This window comes from Haliotis rufescens, unplaced genomic scaffold (assembly GCF_023055435.1).
Source record: "Haliotis rufescens isolate VD_foot unplaced genomic scaffold, xgHalRufe1.0.p SCAF_125, whole genome shotgun sequence".
Classification (NCBI taxonomy): Eukaryota; Metazoa; Mollusca; class Gastropoda; order Lepetellida; family Haliotidae; genus Haliotis; species Haliotis rufescens.
The window spans coordinates 292,066-313,094 of record NW_025963808.1 but is presented as its reverse complement, the minus strand read 5'-3'; the positions used below and the strand labels follow the sequence as shown (position 1 = coordinate 313,094).

The 21,029-nt window shown below is 36.4% G+C and overlaps 1 protein-coding gene across 1 annotated transcript; it reads left to right on the top strand.

Annotated features, from left to right (window-relative positions):
* The first annotated feature begins 6 nt into the window (after positions 1-6).
* LOC124118994 lies at positions 7-18,578 on the top strand. The gene is made up of 17 exons (XM_048393986.1): positions 7-210; positions 2,666-2,747; positions 3,805-4,131; positions 4,395-4,769; positions 4,939-4,998; positions 5,247-5,306; positions 6,246-6,305; positions 6,581-6,637; positions 7,273-7,333; positions 7,824-7,939; positions 8,605-8,703; positions 9,070-9,094; positions 9,521-9,570; positions 14,803-14,889; positions 15,964-16,031; positions 16,333-16,379; positions 17,101-18,578. Coding segments are annotated over exons 1-17 (1,590 nt in total). The 5' UTR covers positions 7-195; the 3' UTR covers positions 17,102-18,578.
* The last annotated feature ends 2,451 nt before the right edge of the window (positions 18,579-21,029 follow it).

Here is a 21,029-nt window from a genome sequence, read left to right as displayed (position 1 = left end):
GAGGTTGAACACATGGTATAGGAGATATATGCAGCTTGATGAATCAACGAAAATCATTTTTATGCGCACGAAATTAACAGGCGAGGTTAAAGAGGAAACTTTGTTTTCGGGGTTTCATTTGCCGGGTAAACGAGGTGATTTTAATGTTACCCGTGCTGCGTAGTGAAATCATCCACGTGCCTCTTGTCAGACGAAATGGCGGCTGATACTGTAAGTAAATACACAATGTTCATAACAGTGAGTGAGTGAGTGAGTGATGTTACGCTGTTATGCGGCTTAAAGGAATATTTCCGCAATATCATGTCGCGGGACCATTTGGCTGTGGGGAGCGAACGTCTTAACCACTAAGATATCCTAACGCCCCTCGTTCATAATTGAGATATAGTTATATAATACTATCGTGTGAAGGTTCAACACGAATATGTATTCATCGATATTGGTATTTTGTTCTTTCGAACACCCACACAGGAGAATGCGATGAAGAGAGATGGTGTTCATTATCACGTTCAAGGTTATTTCAATTATATGGTTGTGTTCCTCACCCCTAAGCGGGATCTGCTGATCATTATTTCTGATGTCAGACTTTGCTCCTTTTAAGATACTCGATCTGTAAACACCATACCCAATGTTCAAGAGTTTCATATACAATGTTTCCCTAACAGTATGTGTTTCGATTATGAATTCCACGGTGACATGGATGGCACTGACCACAGGTCTGACATGTTGGACTTGTTCAAGAAATTGTATAGCTCAGAACATTACATGTATATAACGCAATGGTCAAGCACCGTCACAGTGACCGTAGCAGAGAGAACATGACAGGTATGTAACGCAGTGGATGGTCAAGCACCGTCACAGTGACCGTAGCCTAGAGAACATTACAGGTATGTAACGCAATGGATGGTCAAGTACCGTCACAGTGACTGTAGCAGAGAGAACACTTCATGTGTGTAACGCAGTGGATGGTCAAGCACCGTCACAGTGACCGTAGGAGAGAGAACATTACATGTATGTTACTCAATGGATGGTCAAGCACCGTCACAGTGACAGTAGCCGAGAGAACATTACATGTATGTAACGCAATGGATGGTTAAGCACAATCACAGTGACTGTAGGAGAGAGAACATTACATGTATTTAACGCAATGGATGGTCAAGTACCGTCACAGTGACTGTAGGAGAGAGAACATTACATGTATGTAACTCAATGGATGGTTAAGCACCGTCACAGTGACCGTAGCAGAGAGAACATTACATGTATGTAACTCAATGGATGGTCAAGCACCGTCACAGTGACTGTAGCAGAGAGAACATTACATGTATGTAACGCAATGGATGGTCAAGCACAATCACAGTGACTGTAGGAGAGAGAACATTACATGTATGTAACGCAGTGGATGGTCAAGCACCGTCACAGTGACCGTAGCCGAGAGAACATTACACGTATCTAACTCAATGGATGGTTAAGCACCGTCACAGTGACCGTAGCAGAGAGAACATTACATGTTTGTAACGCAATGGCTGGTCAAGCACCGTCACAGTGACTCTAGCAGAGAGAACATTACATGTATGTAACGCAATGGATGGTCAAGTACCGTCACAGTGACTGTAGGAGAGAGAACATTACATGTATGTAACGCAGTGGATGGTCAAGCACCGTCACAGTGACCGTAGGAGAGAGAACATTACACGTATCTAACTCAATGGATGGTCAAGCACCGTCACAGTGACTGTAGGAGAGAGAGCATTACACGTATCTAACTCAATGGATGGTCAAGCACCGTCACAGTGACTGTAGCAGAGAGAACATTTCATGTATGTAACGCAATGGATGGTCAAGTACCGTCACAGTGACTGTAGGAGAGAGAACATTACATGTATGTAACGCAGTGGATGGTCAAGCACCGTCACAGTGACCGTAGGAGAGAGAACATTACACGTATCTAACTCAATGGATAGTCAAGCACCGTCACAGTGACTGTAGCAGAGAGAACATTACATGTATGTAACTCAATGGATGGTCAAGTACCGTCACAGTGACTGTAGGAGAGAGAACATTACATGTATGTAACGCAATGGATGGTCAAGCACAGTGACCGTAGGAGAGAGAACATTACACGTATCTAACTCAATGGATGGTCAAGCACCGTCACAGTGACTGTAGGAGAGAGAACATTACACGTATCTAACTCAATGGATGGTCAAGCACCGTCACAGTGACTGTAGGAGAGAGAACATTACATGTATGTAACGCAATGGATGGTCAAGCACCGTCACAGTGACCGTAAGCGAGAACATTGACATTGAGAAGCACAGGCAGAAAATAGGTTTACGGTGGGCTTTGGAAGGTCATTGGAAAACATGCTATCGATAGTGTACGCTGTGTAACTCAGACAGAAATATAACTGAAATAATGTGATTTTTAAAGTTTTGTTAACAGAACTATACTTTTACGCGTAGAGAGGGAAAATGATGCCACTGTCGGCGACCTGCACCAGAAATGTGTGGACACGAGAACGATACTTTGTAATATCCAGGACCAATTTAAACCACAGACATGATGCAAAATGTATAAAGTGTGAAGTGCTTAGAATAGTTACTTACAGACTTACATATGTGTAAAACATTCATTCGTAATTGCTGTCTATGTGTCTGTCATATATTAGGAGAATGCTAAGTTGCTGTCTCCTTTGAAGCTGTATGCTGCAGTAGTGTTGATCTGTGGAGTGTTTGGACTACAAAATGTAGGTAGGTATTTGCTATGTAGATGTTCGCCTTATTGTCGTAGTTCCTCTAATTCCATAGAGTAACATATATTCACAGACCATTGAGTTTCTGATATCGAGCAATAATTGTCAAGCAGCCAATTCTCTCCCATTTATTTATTGACATGAACTAGAAATAAAAGAAACAAAATCAGTGAAACCACCAAATCTGCTTCATACTTAAATCCGTATACAGATTCAGAGTGGTCAAAGAGAATGTGTGACAAAAGAGGAGACTTCAACTGTCCCTTAAAATTGAGCAATATTCCAACAGCTCAACCCTTTTGTTGCTACATGTCACACCCTTCTAAGTACAATCGAACATTCTCTTTCCACTAAAATTTCAAATTGGCATAGGCCTTAGTACTATGTTCAAAGTTTTTGATGGAGGATATTTGCAAATTTGACCTATCAATAACCGTCATGCTGTCCGATGCACTTCCCCATTTGGACTTGTACCATTATACTACCACATGCTTCCGTGAACACTTGACTTGCTTTGCGTGTGTTTGTGACGGGTACCACCGGCGGGACAGAGCACGCTCCCTTTTCCAAGAACATCTTGCATCATCATCATTTGTAGTTTTTAGACCTTCTGCTTTTTTATGACCTTCATCTTTTGGCATAGTCAGAACAGTACACTGTACTCTGATTTTAGTAGAAATGACTCATGATTGTGGACATTGATGTTTTTCATTTGAATCCATGTTTCGCTCTGGTGATGATGTATGACAAAACCCAACATGTTTATCCCAGCACCTTTCACGCAAAATACTCACTCATTTTTTGCTTACAAAATAAAATTGAAAATGAAACTAAATATAAATAAGATGGCTTTCAATCATATCGGCATGACAATCAAATATATGTCAGCCACTCGCATCAATATAACAACGGGATATACGTCAGCTACTAATGCCATCCTCATTGATCTTATTTGAATAATTGGTCATGGTTATAACAACACAACTATGTATTGAAAATACATACAAATGAACAACAAACACAAATCTTTGAAAGTCATGTCATTTTCTTGCCAGGTCTTCGTCTGACTTCTGACCCAATGTTTGCTAAGGATGGAGCGTCTGTTACTATATCGTGCAGAGATACTGGGGGCAATAATATCACAACAGCACAGTGGTACAGAAACAATGTGATCATCTTCCAAACAAGTCACCTCCTGCCAAACCAGACGCTTGATGAAAACAGGAACACATCTGTATATGGGCGAATTACTGTGGACGCAACTATAAGACGACATGACATCATTCTCCCGTTCAACACCACTCTTGACGAACGATCTGTGTGGTGGTGTAGAAACGGCGATGAATCAAGTTACAACATGACACTTTGTTCGGAGCATATTGGTAAGGAGACAATGTAGAAGTGGGATGATACTGACACAAAGAAATTTGATTAAAATAACAAAGAAATAAAACATATTTACAATATGAAGATTCACATTTGTTGGCACCAACCTCCTGTCAACTCAATTTGGAAGGCCCATTACACATTATCTGACAATGATGAAAGATTAAAGTCAGTTTCTTAACTTTACAATTTGTAAGCAGATTCGGCGTAGTTAACGCATGTCACGTTTTATTGCTGTAACATGTTTTGAATGTTACAGATGAATGTATACGGCCGAATCTCACATCAGAATCAAAGGAAGCACTAGATGGCAACAATGTCACCCTTTCCTGTAGACACGGAGCAGGTCGCAATATTACAACAGTGCTGTGGTATCGGAACTATGTTTATATATTCCAAACGTCCACCCACAAACCGGAAATAGTACAAGACAAGCAGTCGGACAAAGACGACTACCGGGCTGTGGATGGGCGTATTTTAGTTAACGCCAACTTTGCCGTTCACAACGTGAGCCTCCAAATGAACTCTTCGCTTGATGCGGAATCTGTGTGGACTTGTGATAATAATCAGAAGTTCAGTGATGACTTGGTGATCGAGACAAAAAGAAGTGAGAGAGAGATAACTCCTTTAATCTGTACGTGTATCGACAGGGCGATATATCTATATATTTCATATGACGATTTTAATATGCCTCAGCAGTTTATATAAAGATGTGCACTTCAAGTGGTTTGTTACTTACATACGTATCTGCTGTGGCTGATTGATTTCACATCATGATAATCATCATCATCTTCTTATTACAGCTGGCAGTTCTGAATCAACCGCCTTTCCTCTGTCATCGACACCAACAACTTACAGGAACGGTAGGAGGCATATGGTAGAACCACGATTCAAATATGTCAGTTGTGTCTATATTTTTACGTTTATTACTCTAATATTGTAGAACATCGGGCACGAATGTATATATATTAATGACTCCAATTTTGTTATGAAAAGTTTCCCACTAACCTGATTAGTTTACATAGAGATGTGTGGTATGTAACTTACATACTTATCTGCTGTGGCCGATTGATTTCACATCATGATAAGAATCATCCTCTTCTTATTACAGCTGGCAGCTCTGAATCAACCGCCTTTCCTCTGTCATCAACACCAACAACTTACGGAAATGGTAATGTGTGAAGTACTAGAGATATATTATACATTCGTACTTGAAAGGTACATTCTAAAACCACACAAGGAATAAGTGATAACGGGGATAATTTCAGAGTCGGTATGTCTGGTCGTATCTCTGCTGGGGATTTGGTCAAGACGTTTAATTTAATAAGCTTCAGGTATATGGGAGATCCGATATCGTTCAATAATGGTCAAATAGCCAATTCCTTTTCTCTGATTGACCCATCTGAGCAAGAAATAAACAAGGCTAGTGAAACACCTCATCTGTTTCATATGTGGCTCTATGCGTACAGATTCAGAGTGACAAAACTCTCTACATGACTGTATGAAACGAGGGATAACTTCAACTTTCATACATTTGACTGTAACTATAACGTTGTTTGACCAGTGTTGCAAAATTCCAGGTATTTGTATATGTTTGTGTGTTTTAAACCGCAATCAACAATATTCCAGCTTTAGGGCGGCGGTCTGTAAATGCTCGAATCTGGACCAAATAATCCAGTGTTTTACCTCATGAGCATCTATCTACGCAGTTGGGATATGATGATATTCATCAACCAAGTCTGTGAGCCTTAACGCCTGATCCCATTCGTCGTCTCTTACGACTAGCACGGGTTGTTGAAGATGGATTGTTCTAACCCGGACCTTCATAGATCTTAAACGCACGAGCACTGATATGGTGTTCATAAAAGAATCGACTCTGGAACAAGATTCTGGAACTCCTAGCGGACGCGGCTCCAGACAAGGAATTTTGACACCCTAACACTGAAAACTCTTTGTGTTCTTAATAACATTTTACTTTCATACCATACCACAAAAGCACAACGTCAGTAAACTTGTATTGGTGTTATAATCAGATTGTTTGAAGCGGCGACAAATGGATTATATGTGGACAATAATTTGCAAGTGACACGTGATTTCTATCTTGTTTCAGTTGATAGTAAGAAAACCACCACCACCCTGGGAATAACTAAACCAACAACTGAAGAATACGGTAAGTGCTCTCATCGTAAGTATGCCATGGGAATAACTAAACCAACCACCGAAGAATACGGTAAGTGCTCTCATCGTAAGTATGCCATGGGAATAACTAAACCAACCACTGAAGAATATGGTAAGTGCTCTCATTTTAAGAACGCCATGTGAACACTCAAGTAATATCTGGGTAGGCAACGTAAGCCACTGGTACATTTTCGTCAATTCGTTTCACCTGTGGTCTGGAGTCTTTCAATCCGGACCGTTTTCATGTAAATAATCTGCTCTTTTCAGCAACAACTTCACAACCAAGCACACGTTCTGTGACAACACAAACAACCAAGGATGACTGTAAGTTTTGTACCTCAGGAAGATTTTGTCTTAAAGTAGAAAGTAATAATAACACAGTGATACGATAAAACACATCGCCATGCTTATTCAAATAATGAGTTCTCTCAATATTGTGAATAATTCACATGACCAGAGTCTGTCGGTAGTTTAAATATTTTTCTTCGATAAAAGAAATGTTTGTGCCTGTAGTATTTATGCTATCAGAGGATGGTTATTATCATCTATTTCAAGAGCACCTGCATAAGCTTACGTGGTGGCGGAGTCTTGAACTTTGCCGTTGATATCAGCTTTTGAGATTAGGAGATTTCCAGAACAGTAAAGTTATCAAAATTATTGTAATCTTTAATTCGCGTGAAGTCATGTTTGCTTGGACGTGTTTCTAAATTCTTCAACAGGTAATCATTGAAACTCCATATGCCGATTCCAGTTCACATTAGATCCCAATTACTGTCATCGTATCCCGACAATGTTGGTCGTTGTTCATGCTATCAACTACTAGTTTGCCAGATTCGGTATACCAGGACCATAGCTGACTGTGGAATAAAACAACAAACTCATAATAACAGTTAATAAGATGCAAAGGTCATGTTGATGCCGATCGATATGTTTGAAAATCCATAACTCTCTATTTCCAGCAAGCAGTGACAAAAGGACCTCAAGTGCCTCAACACTGACAACATCCACGTTCAAAAGCAAGTTTCAAATATGCTTATTCAGTAAATATTAAAGACGTTATAGACCATGTCCCATGTCTACCGAAAGTGTGTCTTTGCTGTTCAAGAGGGAAAAGGAAACACCGTCTTGTATCGTTGGACATTGAAAGTTCATTGACCTCATGACTCAGTGATTCCAGTGGAATACTTCTGGAGCAAAGTCAGATTGGATTTTTAGTTTTAGAGATATTAGCCCAGTAAGGATCCCGGGTTAGCAGTTGTTGAATTTTTCTTCAATAGATCGGATAGATCCTGGCTCGGTAATTCGGTTGTTTGCTTCTCATTGATGCATAGGGACTCAATTATATAAAGGCAGTCTGTCAACATCTCATTGCTGAGTGAGGCGATCTGTAAACAATAAATAACATATTAACCTTACACATTTGACCGCATTACACAATCCTCTGTGTCGCAGGCGTAGCGCCAGTCAAGTGATGACACCAATACAGATGAATTAAACGTGCATATTGCAGTTCTAGATTTGAATATGCTTATTTCACAGGCAGCAGAAAATCTACTTCTCATCAACCAGCTGTGCATTTGACGACACTTTCTCAGCCCGTGTCAAGTTCTGCAGGAACCAAGAACGGTAATATCAGTACAAAAACCACAGAATGGTACCTTTATGGTTGTGTTAAATGGACTTGAAAACATTCGTGTTAATTCTAGACTTTGATTTGTATTCCCTTGGCAACATCATGAAGCGTTTTCATTGTCCAGAAGACAATGAATGTTTGGTTCAGAAGTACAACCTGATATATTGTTACATGATTCGATGTTTCGATTCTCATTTTGTGTAAACATGCGGGAAAAACACATTCTCATTAATAACAATTGACACGGATGTTTCAGAACCATGCATGATGATCACATGTTAATACACTTTTTCATTATTACCCCTGATGACCATGAAGGTGCAAGTGAAATGTCATCATTGCACGCATACATGGGGGAAAGAAATTCCATACATGTACAGTACACGTAAGACCGATTTAATTGTAAATATATTGCTGAGTGCAGCGTTAACCAACAAACAAAACAAATATGCAGCCGTAAATATGACACGAATCAGAGTTCAATGCCCTAACCACGTCCGAAAGCTGTGAATAAAGACTTTACAAGCGTCTGTATAATTTTTTCGGCTGACTGAATTAAGAAACGAGGAATACTTCATGTTTAACATTACATCACTAATTTAGCAAATAATTATACGTATAAAAACGTATAAAATTGCTGAATCTTTGTTCTTTACAGAGATTATCCTGTATGCTGTAATTGGATCAGCGATTGTTGTTGTAGTGATGACAACTGTTGCTGTGACTGTGTGTCTTGTCTGTGTCAAGAAAATGATAGGTAAATACTACAGCAGTGTTATAGTATATGCGTATATAAAGGAAAGAACATTATATTCTGTTCCATAAGCCATTTATCAAAAGCATCCCAAGCTATACGGCTTTAAAAACAATAAAATAGATGGTAGGCGGTTAGTATCACAGAGACACTACATAAAAACTGAATTTGCAAGATAATAACTATGATGCTAATATTGTTGACTTTGAGCTTTAAGCATTCGAAGACAAGGAACATATGCATGTACTCTTTGCTAATTAGTTTAAAGATGGTTATATTTAAAAAAAATATGTTATATAATTCACTGTTACGTGATGCACTTTGCCTTCTATGAATGTTTGCCATTGATGTTTAACTTCATCGTTTCAGGTCGTAAGGACACTGACAAACATACGTATGTACAACACATGAATAACTTACATTATATCGTCCGTATCTTCATTAATTAAGACGATAGTGTGATTTAATGTAGTAAGAATACACTCCTTGATATCACCATGCAATTAATGACGGATACGCTTGTATATACTCCGGATGTAAGCTCAACAAAAACTCAAGAAAATAATAAGTTATCAAGATAGTGTTTGACCAAAAGGTGCTGTCCGTGTCAAAGATATGTGTTACAGTCTAATGTGTTGGAGCACGTGTCTCAGTCCATTCATCTCGGACATCTCTGAAGTGTAAAATGTGTTCGGCCAAAGTGACCGACATTGCTCTCATTACTAGAAAGTGTTAACTTCTGTGCTCGGTACTTCTGTAAATGATCTACGTCTAGCTTTCAGTCCATGGTTCCATTATGTGTCTGAACATTCATTTTCAGAATTGATGAGGGCACACCGGAAGGTAACCATGGAGATGTAAACATGGATGGTTTGTATTCTCATTTCTATATACTTCGTGTACATTTCTATATACTTCGTGTACATTTCTATATACTTCCTGTACATTTCTATATACTTCCTGTACATTTCTATTTACTTCGTGTACATTTCTATTTACTTCGTGTAGATTTCTATATACTTCTTGTACATTTCTATATACTTCGTGGACATTTCTATATACTTCGTGTACATTTCTATTCACTTTGTATACATTTCTATATTCTTCGTGTACATTTGTATTTACTTCGTGTACATTTCTATATTCTTCGTGTACATTTCTGTATACTTCACGTACATTTGTATGTACTTCGTGTACATTTCCATATATGTTGTGTACATTTCTATATATGTCGTGTAAATATCTATATACTTCGTGTACATGTCTATATATGTTGTGTACATTTCTATTTACTTCGTGTACATTTCTACATTTCTATATACTTCACATACATTTCTATATACATCGTGTACATTGCTATATACTTCTTGTATATTTCTATATAGTTCTTGTACATTTCTATATACTTTGTGTACATTTCCATATACTGCTTGTACATTTCTATTTACTTCTTGTACATTTCTATATATGATGTGTACATTTCTATATACTTCGTGTACATGTTTATATATGTTGTGTACATGTCTATATACTTCTTGTACATTTCTATATACTTTGTGTACATTTCTATATTCTTTTTGTACATTTTTATATACTTCACGTTCATTTATATATACTTCGTGTACATTTCTATATACATCTTGTACATATCTATATACTTTGTGTACATGTCTATATATGTTGTGTACATTTCTTTTTACTTCATGTACATTTCTATATCCTTCGTGTACATTTATATTTACTTCGTATACATATCTATTTACTTCGTGTACATGTCTATATATGTTGTGTACATTTCTATATATGTCGTCTACATTTCTTTATTCATTGTGTACATTTCTAAATACTTCACTCACATTTTTATATACTTCGTGTACATTTCTATATACTTCTTGTACATTTGTATATACTTCGTGTACATGTTTATATATGTTGTGTACATTTCTATATACTTCTTGTACATTTCTATATACTTCGAGTACATTTCTATTTACTTCATGTACATTTCTATTTACTTCGTGTACATGTCTATATATGTTGTGTACATTTCGATATATGTCGTCTACATTTCTATATTATTTGTGTACATTTCTATATACTTCACATACATTTCTATATACTTCGTGTAATTTCTATATTCTTCTTGTACATTTTTATCTACCTCGTGTACATTTGTATATACTACGTGTACATTTCTATATACTTTTTGTACATTTGTATATACTTTGTGTACATTTCTATATACTTCATGTACATTTCTATACAGTTCATGTACATTGCTACATACTTCATGTACATTTCTATACACTTCACGTACATTTCTATATAGTTCATGTACATTGCTACATACTTCATGTACATTTCTAGACACTTCATGTACATTTCTACATACTTCGTGTACATTTCTAAATATTCTGTTAACATTTCTATATACTTCTTGTACATTTGTATATACTTGTGTACATTTCTATATACTTTGTGTACATTTCTATATACTTCATGTACATTTCTATATAGTTCATGTACATTGCTACATACTTCATGTACATTTCTAGACACTTCATGTACATTTCTATACACTTCGGGTACATTTCTATATACTTCGTGTACATTTCTTTATACTTTGTGTACATTTCTACATACTTTTGTACATTTCTATACACTTCATGTACATTTCTATACACTTCGGGTACAAATCTATATACTTCGTGTACATTTCTATATACGTTGTGTACATTTCTATATACTTTTGTACATTTATACAGTTCATGTACATTGCTATATACTTAATGTACATTTCTATACACTTCATGTACATTTCTATACACTTCGGGTACATTTCTATATACTTCGTGTACATTTCTATATACTTTGTGTACATTTCTACATACTTTTGTACATTTCTATACACTTCATGTACATTTCTATACACTTCGGGTACATTTCTATATACTTCGTGTACATTTCTATACACTTCATGTACATTTCTATACACTTCGGGTATATTTCTATATACTTCGTGTACATTTCTATATACTTTGTGTACATTTCTATATACTTTTGTACATTTCTATATACTTCATGTACATTTCTATACAGTTCATGTACATTTCTATATACTTCTTGTACATTTCTATATACTTTGTGTACATTTCTATATACTTTTTGTACATTTCTATATACTTCATGTACATTTCTATACACTTCATGTACATTTCTACATACTTCGTGTACATTTCTAAATATTCTGTTTACATTTCTATATACTTCTTGTACATTTGTATATACTTGTGTACATTTCTATATATTCTGTGTACAGTTCTATATACTTCTTGTACATTTCCATATACTGCTTGTACATTTCTATATACTTCTTGTACATTTCTATATACTTCTTGTACATTTCTATCTACTTCGTGTACATTTCTATATACATCTTGTACATTTACATATACTTTGTGTACATTTCTGTATACTTCATGTACATTTCTATACACTTCGGGTACATTGCTATATACTTCATGTACATTTCTATACACTTCATGTACATTTCTACATACTTCGTGTACATTTCTCAATATTCTGTTTACATGTCTATATACTTCGTGTACATTTCTATATACTTTGTGTACATTTCCATATACTTTGTGTACATTTCTGTATACTTCATGTACATTTCTATACACTTCAGGTACATTTCTATATACTTCGTGTACATTTCTATATACTTTGTGTACATTTCTATATACTTCATGTACATTTCTATACAGTTCATGTACATTGCTATATACTTCATGTACATTTCTATACACTTCATGTACATTTCTACATACTTCGTGTACATTTCTAAATATTCTGTTAACATTTCTATATACTTCTTGTACATTTGTATATACTTGTGTACATTTCTATATATTCTGTGTACAGTTCTATATACTTCTTGTACATTTCCATATAATGCTTGTACATTTCTATATACTTCTTGTACATTTCTATATACTTCTTGTACATTTCTATCTACTTCGTGTACATTTCTATATACATCTTGTACATTTACATATACTTTGTGTACATTTCTGTATACTTCGTGTACATTTCTATACACTTCGGGTACATTTCTATATACTTTTGTACATTTCTATATACTTCATGTATATTTCTATACAGTTCATGTACATTGCTATGTACTTCATGTACATTTCTATATACTTCTTGTACACTTTTATCTACCTCGTGTACAAATCTATATACTTTGTGTACATTTCTATATACTTCATGTACATTTGTATATACTTTGTGTACATTTCTATATACTTCTTGTACATTTCTATATACTTTGTGTACATTTCTATATACTTTTGTACATTTCTATATACTTCATGTACATTTCTATACACTTCATGTACATTTCTACATACTTCGTGTACATTTCTAAATATTCTGTTTACATTTCTATATACTTCTTGTACATTTGTATATACTTGTGTACATTTCTATATATTATGTGTACAGTTCTATATACTTCTTGTACATTTCTATATACTTCTTGTATATTTCTATATACTTCTTGTACATTTCTATCTACTTCGTGTACATTTCTATATACATCTTGTAGATTTCCATATACTTTGTGTACATTTCTGTACACTTCATGTACATTTCTATACACTTCGGGTACATTTCTATATACTTCGTGTACATTTCTATATACTTTGTGTACATTTCTATATACTTTTGTACATGTCTATATACTTCATGTATATTTCTATACAGTTCATGTACATTTCTATATACTTCATGTACATTTCTATACACTTCATGTACATTTCTATATACTTTGTGTACATTTCTTTATACTTTGTGTACATTTCTATATACTTCGTGTACATTGCTATGTACTTCATGTACATTTCTATACACTTCATGTACATTTCTATATACTTCTTGTACATTTTTATCTACCTTGTATACAATTCTATATACTTTGTGTACATTTCTATGTACTTCTTGTACATTTCTATATACTTTGTGTACATTTCTATATACTTTTGTACATTTCTATATACTTCATGTACATTTCTATACAGTTCATGTACATTTCTATATATTTTTTGTACATTTCTATATACTTTTGTACATTTCTATATACTTCATGTACATTTCTATACAGTTGATGTACATTTCTATATACTTCATGTACATTTCTATACACTTCATGTACATTTCTATATACTTCTTGTACATTTGTATATACTTCGTGTACATTTCTATATACTTTGTGTACATTTCTATATACTTCGTGTACGTTATTATATACTTCTTGTACATTTCTATATAAGATGTGTACATTTCGATTTACTCCTTGTACATTTCTACATACTTTGTGTACATTTCTATATACTTCTTGTACATTTCTATATACTTCTTGTACATTTCTATATACTTCGTGTACATAGCAATATACTCTATGTACATTTCTATATACTTCTTGTACATTTCTCAATATTCTGTGTACATTTCTATATACTTCTTGTACATTTCTATTTACTCCTTGTACATTTCTACATACTTTGTGTACATTTCTATATACCTCTTGTACATGTCCATGTACTTCTCTTACATTTATATATACTTCTTGTACATTTCTATATACTTCTTGTACATTTCTATATACTTCGTGTACATAGCAATATACTCTAAGTACATTTCTTTTTACTTCTTGTACATTTCTAAATACATCGTGTGCATTTGTATATATTCTGTGTACATTTCTATATACTTCTTGTACATTTCCATATACTGCTTGTACATTTCTATGTACTTCTTGTACATTTCTATCTACTTCGTGTACATTTCTATATACATCTTGTACATTTCTATATATTTCTTGTACATTTCTATATACTTCGTGTACATTTCTATATACTTAGTGTACATATCTATATATGTTGTGTACATTTCTATATATGATGTGTACAATTCTCTATATGATGTGTTTCTATATATGTTGTATACATTTGTATATACTTCGTGTACATTTGTATATACTTCTCGTACATTTCTATATATGTCATGTACATTCTAATAAACGTTTCGTTGCAGTGATGGTCGACAATGAAGCTTATGTTCAATATGCCTACATTGAAGATACAAACAGTTGTGATGTGCAGTATGAAAGAGAACCTGCAGGTAGAAGTGCACATTTAACAACAGAATTAACGAGTCATGATTAAATCTTGTTCAGGTAATTTATTCTGATTTTACCATAACATGGGAATCTTTCATAATACCAAACGGTTATGTCAAATTATCAAGATGCAATGACGCTTTCATGTTAAGGTAACTGATAAATAATTGTACTTTTGATATTGCTAACAGTTAAAGAGCACAATAGTTCTAGTAGTTTAATACTATGTAATGTCCTTTTCAAAACCAGATTGATTAGTGTAGAATATTAGTGGTGGGCAGTGATGAGTGTCTGTGGTCTGAGCGTCAAAATAAAATCGCACACTAATGATGAAACTAATTTTAGTTTATTAACATTAAGTTAAAGCTTGATACGTCGAGTATTGTCTAGCTCAACACGAGAACAACCATATAATCTCTCATTCAACTCTTATTCCAAATATATTGCAATGTGAACGTGTTTAGCGCTTGACTAACGTAAAATAAATCTGGTTCATTTGTCACGTGAAACACCCATGCTCGTGAACATCACAATATCAATATATGACTTAAACATAATTCCTATATGGTACACAATGTGAAGACAAGCCATGTCAAGAGAAACTGTGGGGTAGATGCAATCACATGTGAGAGCGATTTGGTAGAGGTTAACTGTGTACCGGTGTGTCATTGTGTCGCCTTATTGTCCCCGGGGCAACGGTTGTCCAGTCATCTGAGAAGACGCGATTCATTGTACAGAGTTGTGTCCCCTAGGTGTGAAGCGGTGTGTAGACAGCTCTCTATCCAAGGTAGTTAATATAGCTTCAACTGCGGGAGACACGAATGTCCCAGTCATCTAAGGTAACGCAGTTAGCTGTTTCGTCCCTTATGTGTGCCGGGAACCTGATTACATCTCGGTTCACCCTGATTATGTTTCTATGTTTGTCAGCAACATGCCCGTGTTCGTGGTTTCACCCACGAGGTAAACGTCTAATCACTGCATTGCTGTTGGCATTCTTCCCACATCAAGTTGACACTTCCTGATATGTGTGTTAAAAGCGGCCAATTTTTATAACTCACTCACTTCAATTGTTTTAGTAATGGTCGACAACGTCTGTTATCATGGGTATTCGGACAGCGACGTCTCGGACACCTCGTACTGGGAGGTAGGCGGATGGTACTCGTCGTCTTCCCACTCCATACATGTCTTTGTTACAGATTCAAATTGCCAACACTGAAATAGGAACGAAGCATATATATTGTTTGTTAAACTATCTAAATAGTGCAAGTAACGTGTTTATGTGTTTTTTGCCTTTAACTTCTTAAAGTTAAACTATTTATTTGTTGATAGCAGTTAATGTAATACCAATTAATAATCCATCACATTGTCATATAATCTAGATGTTCTACAAATGTAAACTGTGTTATCCATCTCTCAGTCACGTCCTACATTCTTTGTGTTGACAGTACAACGGCCCCGCTGATGAGCGTGCTGGATCTGACAACAAGGAATAGTGAGTATATGGACGGATCATAATCACTACCATCAGACTGAAATATGTGTGTATCATTGGAGCAATATGTACTGATAGTCGCTATCCTCTACTATTCGGAGCCTTCTCATCAGACATGCCGACACACTGAATGCTGCCATTATACAGTCACTGGTTGACATAATATATATGCATGAATGTGCATTTTTGGTCGTTGATATTTTGATCCAATGGAATTTTCTCTTCTGACGATTTCAAGGGAAAACGTGGATCTCTGCTATCCTTCACCTGTCGTAAGTGAGTTGTGTTTAACGCCTCTTTTAACAGTATTCCAGTAATATCACGGCGTGTCAGCTTAATTCGGAAAAAAGCCGGAAGTGATGCAGGTCTCAGAAGTTTACCACTTTGGTGAAACCCACGATCACGGGTATGGCGCAGAGAAACCACGAAACATAATCGGAGCGAACAGGGATTCGAACCCATAATCATAGGTTTCTGGCGCGCAACTCTGCACAGCGTGCGCCCAACTGTCGTTACAGCAGAATAGATGCGGATTGGGTAGATGTGGCGATCGGCGGCGCTGGTTGTCGTTCACCCTTTTAGTCAGTCGTTCCATATGTCCAGACACCACTATTACAGTCTCCCGAGACATACGAGGACATATTGAAGACTGCCGCGCCGACACACATTCACGGTCGTTAATGTGGACGTTTAAGATGTACGTTGTATGTTGTTATTCCAGATAATGCATTCAGCATGGTGGCTGTCAAGATTACCTGAATGAACAACAAAACCTAGACAGACAACAACTCGTGTCCGAACAAACTGCAAAACATACGGACACACTTTGAACAGGAATATTGTCAACGAAAATGAAACTAAATTGTTCTTGGTCGTCGTGCGTGTTCGAATCTCATTCGATGTGTATCGAGATGTACTGCCAATATTGTTTTATTGTCATTATTTTTTAGTTTAAGTGGATTATATGTTATATGTGTGTGTCAGTATATTACATCCATTGAATGTTCTTCTGCAAAGTCAGTGCATTATTTTATCATTAAAAAGCATTGAACTGATAGGTTTTCGTTGATGCCTACGTACGGACATACTTATCTCTTATGTAAATGGTTTGATATTATGTGTATGACAGTTGCTTTTATATTTTCCCTCGGCGTTGGTGTACATGTATAAAGAAAGAAATTAGTGATATGATTCATGTCATCTGTATGTGTATATATATTCAAATTGATATTAATATTATTACATACAGATTTGCCATTCAAATTGATATTATTATTATTACATGTGGTATTAATATAATTATTGTGTGTTTATGTGTTATATCAAATCAATATCGTAGTTCATGATTATTGTATTAAACTTGATCACATGTTATGCATGTTGTATGCTAAGAATACCACAGTTTTGTCTGCATTGATGCTGTGGTATTACAGACGCTCCTTTTTATGCTGTGTGGGGTCATGAAGTGTATTTGAGTTATTGGATGCTTATTTGTTATAAAAAAAACAACGTGACAGTATCACGTGTAAAACGATATGAAGCAAAGGGAGGTAATAAGACGAACAAAGTAAACTAAGCAGATGAGACTGATACATACGACCATATGTTCACATTCAGTAGCTTTCCCACACGACCCATTAATGAATCACTTACACCTTGTGTTCCATCTGGAAGTTGAATATATGCAATCAATTAGAAAACTATGGATTAGAAAAGCTTAAACAATTTGAATATTTGTAAAATGGTCATGCTCGCGATCTCATTTGTTGTTTGACATTGATATATGTGTCCGTTTTTCTTTGAGCTAAGTGTCAGCTGTTGTATGTTTTGATGTGTTAGTGTTTTGCGCAGCAGTCAACAACGTTGTCATGGCGGCCTGTACCCAGTGGGTGATAGCATGAGCACGTTCACGGCGACGGTGCACAATGACGCAATCAGACAAGTTTCGCAGCCAGACCATCCGATCCGAATTTTAGTTGGCTCTCACTACAAAATATTATTGAACGCTGCCCATGTTTCAGTCAGTCAATCATTTACAGGTGTACTCGAGATTGAGGGAATATTGCTGTCGATGGCGTTGGGCGTTCACTTAATCACTGCCTCATAAATAATATTGTGACTCCGCAGTGTTCACTCAATATCCTAATGCTGGCGATCGTCCCTTACTTTATACATTTTACTGTTGAAATGCATGTATGTACTCACATTTATGAGATAAAACATTCACAGAACATTGTCTACTCTTGTCTAATCTTGCAAAACGAACGTTCAGTCTCTCTAACTCACTCCTTCAATTGACTACAACTTGGTAGGGGCAATGCTCATCCATTCAGCCCTGTAGTATATAACTGGCCAAAAATAACAAGATTGCAATCGGTTTTATGCCTGGAGCCAAAACATCTTAACAAAGAAAGAAGATCGTAAGCTATCACAAGATTTGATATCCAGGGCGACGAGTTATTTCTTTTAATTATTCTTGATTTTCAATGTTGCCCCTTTATTCTGCAGAGTCGTTGAGATACTGGATGGACACCTGTATTGATTCCCGGCTTGTGCACAAATGACTTGATGATCACAAACCCTGAGCAGTTTCTGCACAGGTGTTGACTGATTTTACTTGGCACGGTTTGTAATGTATGTAAATGAATCTCTATTTCTTTTACAATCAAAACAAATCAACACCCAAGTCCCTCAAGTTCAACTGCAATGTATGTCATTCTCACCCAACATACGGCTATTATCGTAGCCGAGAAGTGTTTGTTTGGTAGATACAAGCTTGTGGTTCGCTAACGATAATTTGCAGAGCGCTTCATTCAGTATTGAATCGTTTGACCCCGGGTTCTATATGCACAGTCACTGGCTTGTGATCCAGGTTTACCTTGCACTGCAGTACCAAACGTACCTGCTAAACTGCAGCTGACGTTTTTGACTGGCACACGTCAGCAAGATCGTTGTCCAGTAAGGAATTTTCAAATTAGTCGGTCCACATCTGCAAAGGTATCTTCGGCTTTCCAGAGCAGCAAGAACTTTTGGCAGAGTTGTAAGGCAACAATTATTAGTATTAGAGTGAATACAAATCACAAAATAACGATCGGTTTAAACCTATACTCCTGCATCCAAAACATCTTAACCCAGGACGAGATGTAAAGGGGTTCGATCCCCGGCATACCGAAACGTTAAGAGATGGTACTTGTTGTTACCCTGTCTGGTGTTCGGCATTAAGGGACAACCGCATGGACTAGTCAGTATACTGTGTCTGAGTGGGGTATTCATGTTAAAGAGTGGGGTATTCATGTTAAACTGCGGCATGGTATCTCAGTGGGCTAGCATTGTACATCGGCATCAGTCCGGACTAGTGCAAGTAGCCACCCATACGCACACACATACACACATATAAACACACACACGCACACACGTGCATGCACGTGGCTATATAAGTGCAATAATCTTGGACGCGACATTAGCAGCAAATAGACAATTCCCTTCCAATGATTGACCAGTGTTTTGGTAGGGACCCAGCAGTGACAGTATGGAGATATGATGAGAATCAAAACGCCTATCAACAATATTTGTGCAATTCCATTTTTAAGCGTTCCAGGTTGGTGTGACATAACGTTCACGAGATTTTGCTGTCAACACATCAACAATTTACTCTGTTTTAATTGACTCAGTCCTCCGTACGTGTTCCTGTCTGCAAGTACAGTTCATGTTATCCCTTCGTTAGTTGTAGCATCATGGGAAGTAACCTTGCACATAACCACCAAGCACTGTACGTCACTTAGATATACCCAGAGAGGCGGCCCAACACAGATGCCCGACAGACAGGCAGCCGATTCTCCCCTTCCTGATATTGATTTTTACAATCCTGGTTTATAGAACCTCAATTTGAAATGGATTCCTTTCCCTTCCTGACACTGAAGTGTTATGTAAATATACCACATTTATCAAATTGACATTATCATTCTTGTTGTTATAACTGAAGGAAGGTTAGTGTAAAAATACATATTTCTCATCAATTAACGAAGTCAATATTTTCTTTGGAATATTGACGGTAATGATAATCCGTTCAATTTCATGTCAGATTGTGTTTGTAGTTGTATTTCTCAAATGCTAAAAAGAGAAGCTATAAATACGTAAGCCCCTGTATGTTACTCCATAAGCTTTACGATCACAGACACGTTTCCTCATGTAAGCCTGTCTCATGTGAGATGATGATTTAGATTTGCACATTTAGAAGGTTTTGTAGCCGAATGGTGTATGAGAGTCTGCGTCTTCTTTTTAATTGGCTTTATTTTCTGTCTCAGGGGCGAGTTTTTGTTGTTATGAGGTTGCTTAGTAATGGGTTTGTGCAAGGCTGTAGTTTAGTGTAATGTGTTTGCTTTCAAAATGGGAGGGCTATTTCCCTAGTCAACTTTCAGGGAGATTTGAATGCAGTGCCTGATATTGTACCTGTGATATTGAAAGCGCTTTGTATTGTAATGAATCTAATTGGTTTTTTATTGAGAGTGCGTCCTATGCGGATGCGGCGTATTCTAGCTTTGTCGGGTGAGCGTTTTGTAGATGGTACATTTGTAAGTAGCGTGTGTTGGTCTGCTCCCCAGCTTGTACCCCGTGCTGCGCTTTAGTTTGAGATCATAGCTGCATTTTGTG

Excerpts from the sequence above, each read along its gene's own strand:
- LOC124118994 (XM_048393986.1), top strand. Across the intron at positions 6,638-7,272 it reads ACAAACAACCAAGGATGACT|CAAGCAGTGACAAAAGGACC; the intron begins GTAAGTTTTGTA and ends CTCTATTTCCAG. Across the intron at positions 9,095-9,520 it reads AAGGACACTGACAAACATAC|AATTGATGAGGGCACACCGG; the intron begins GTATGTACAACA and ends ATTCATTTTCAG.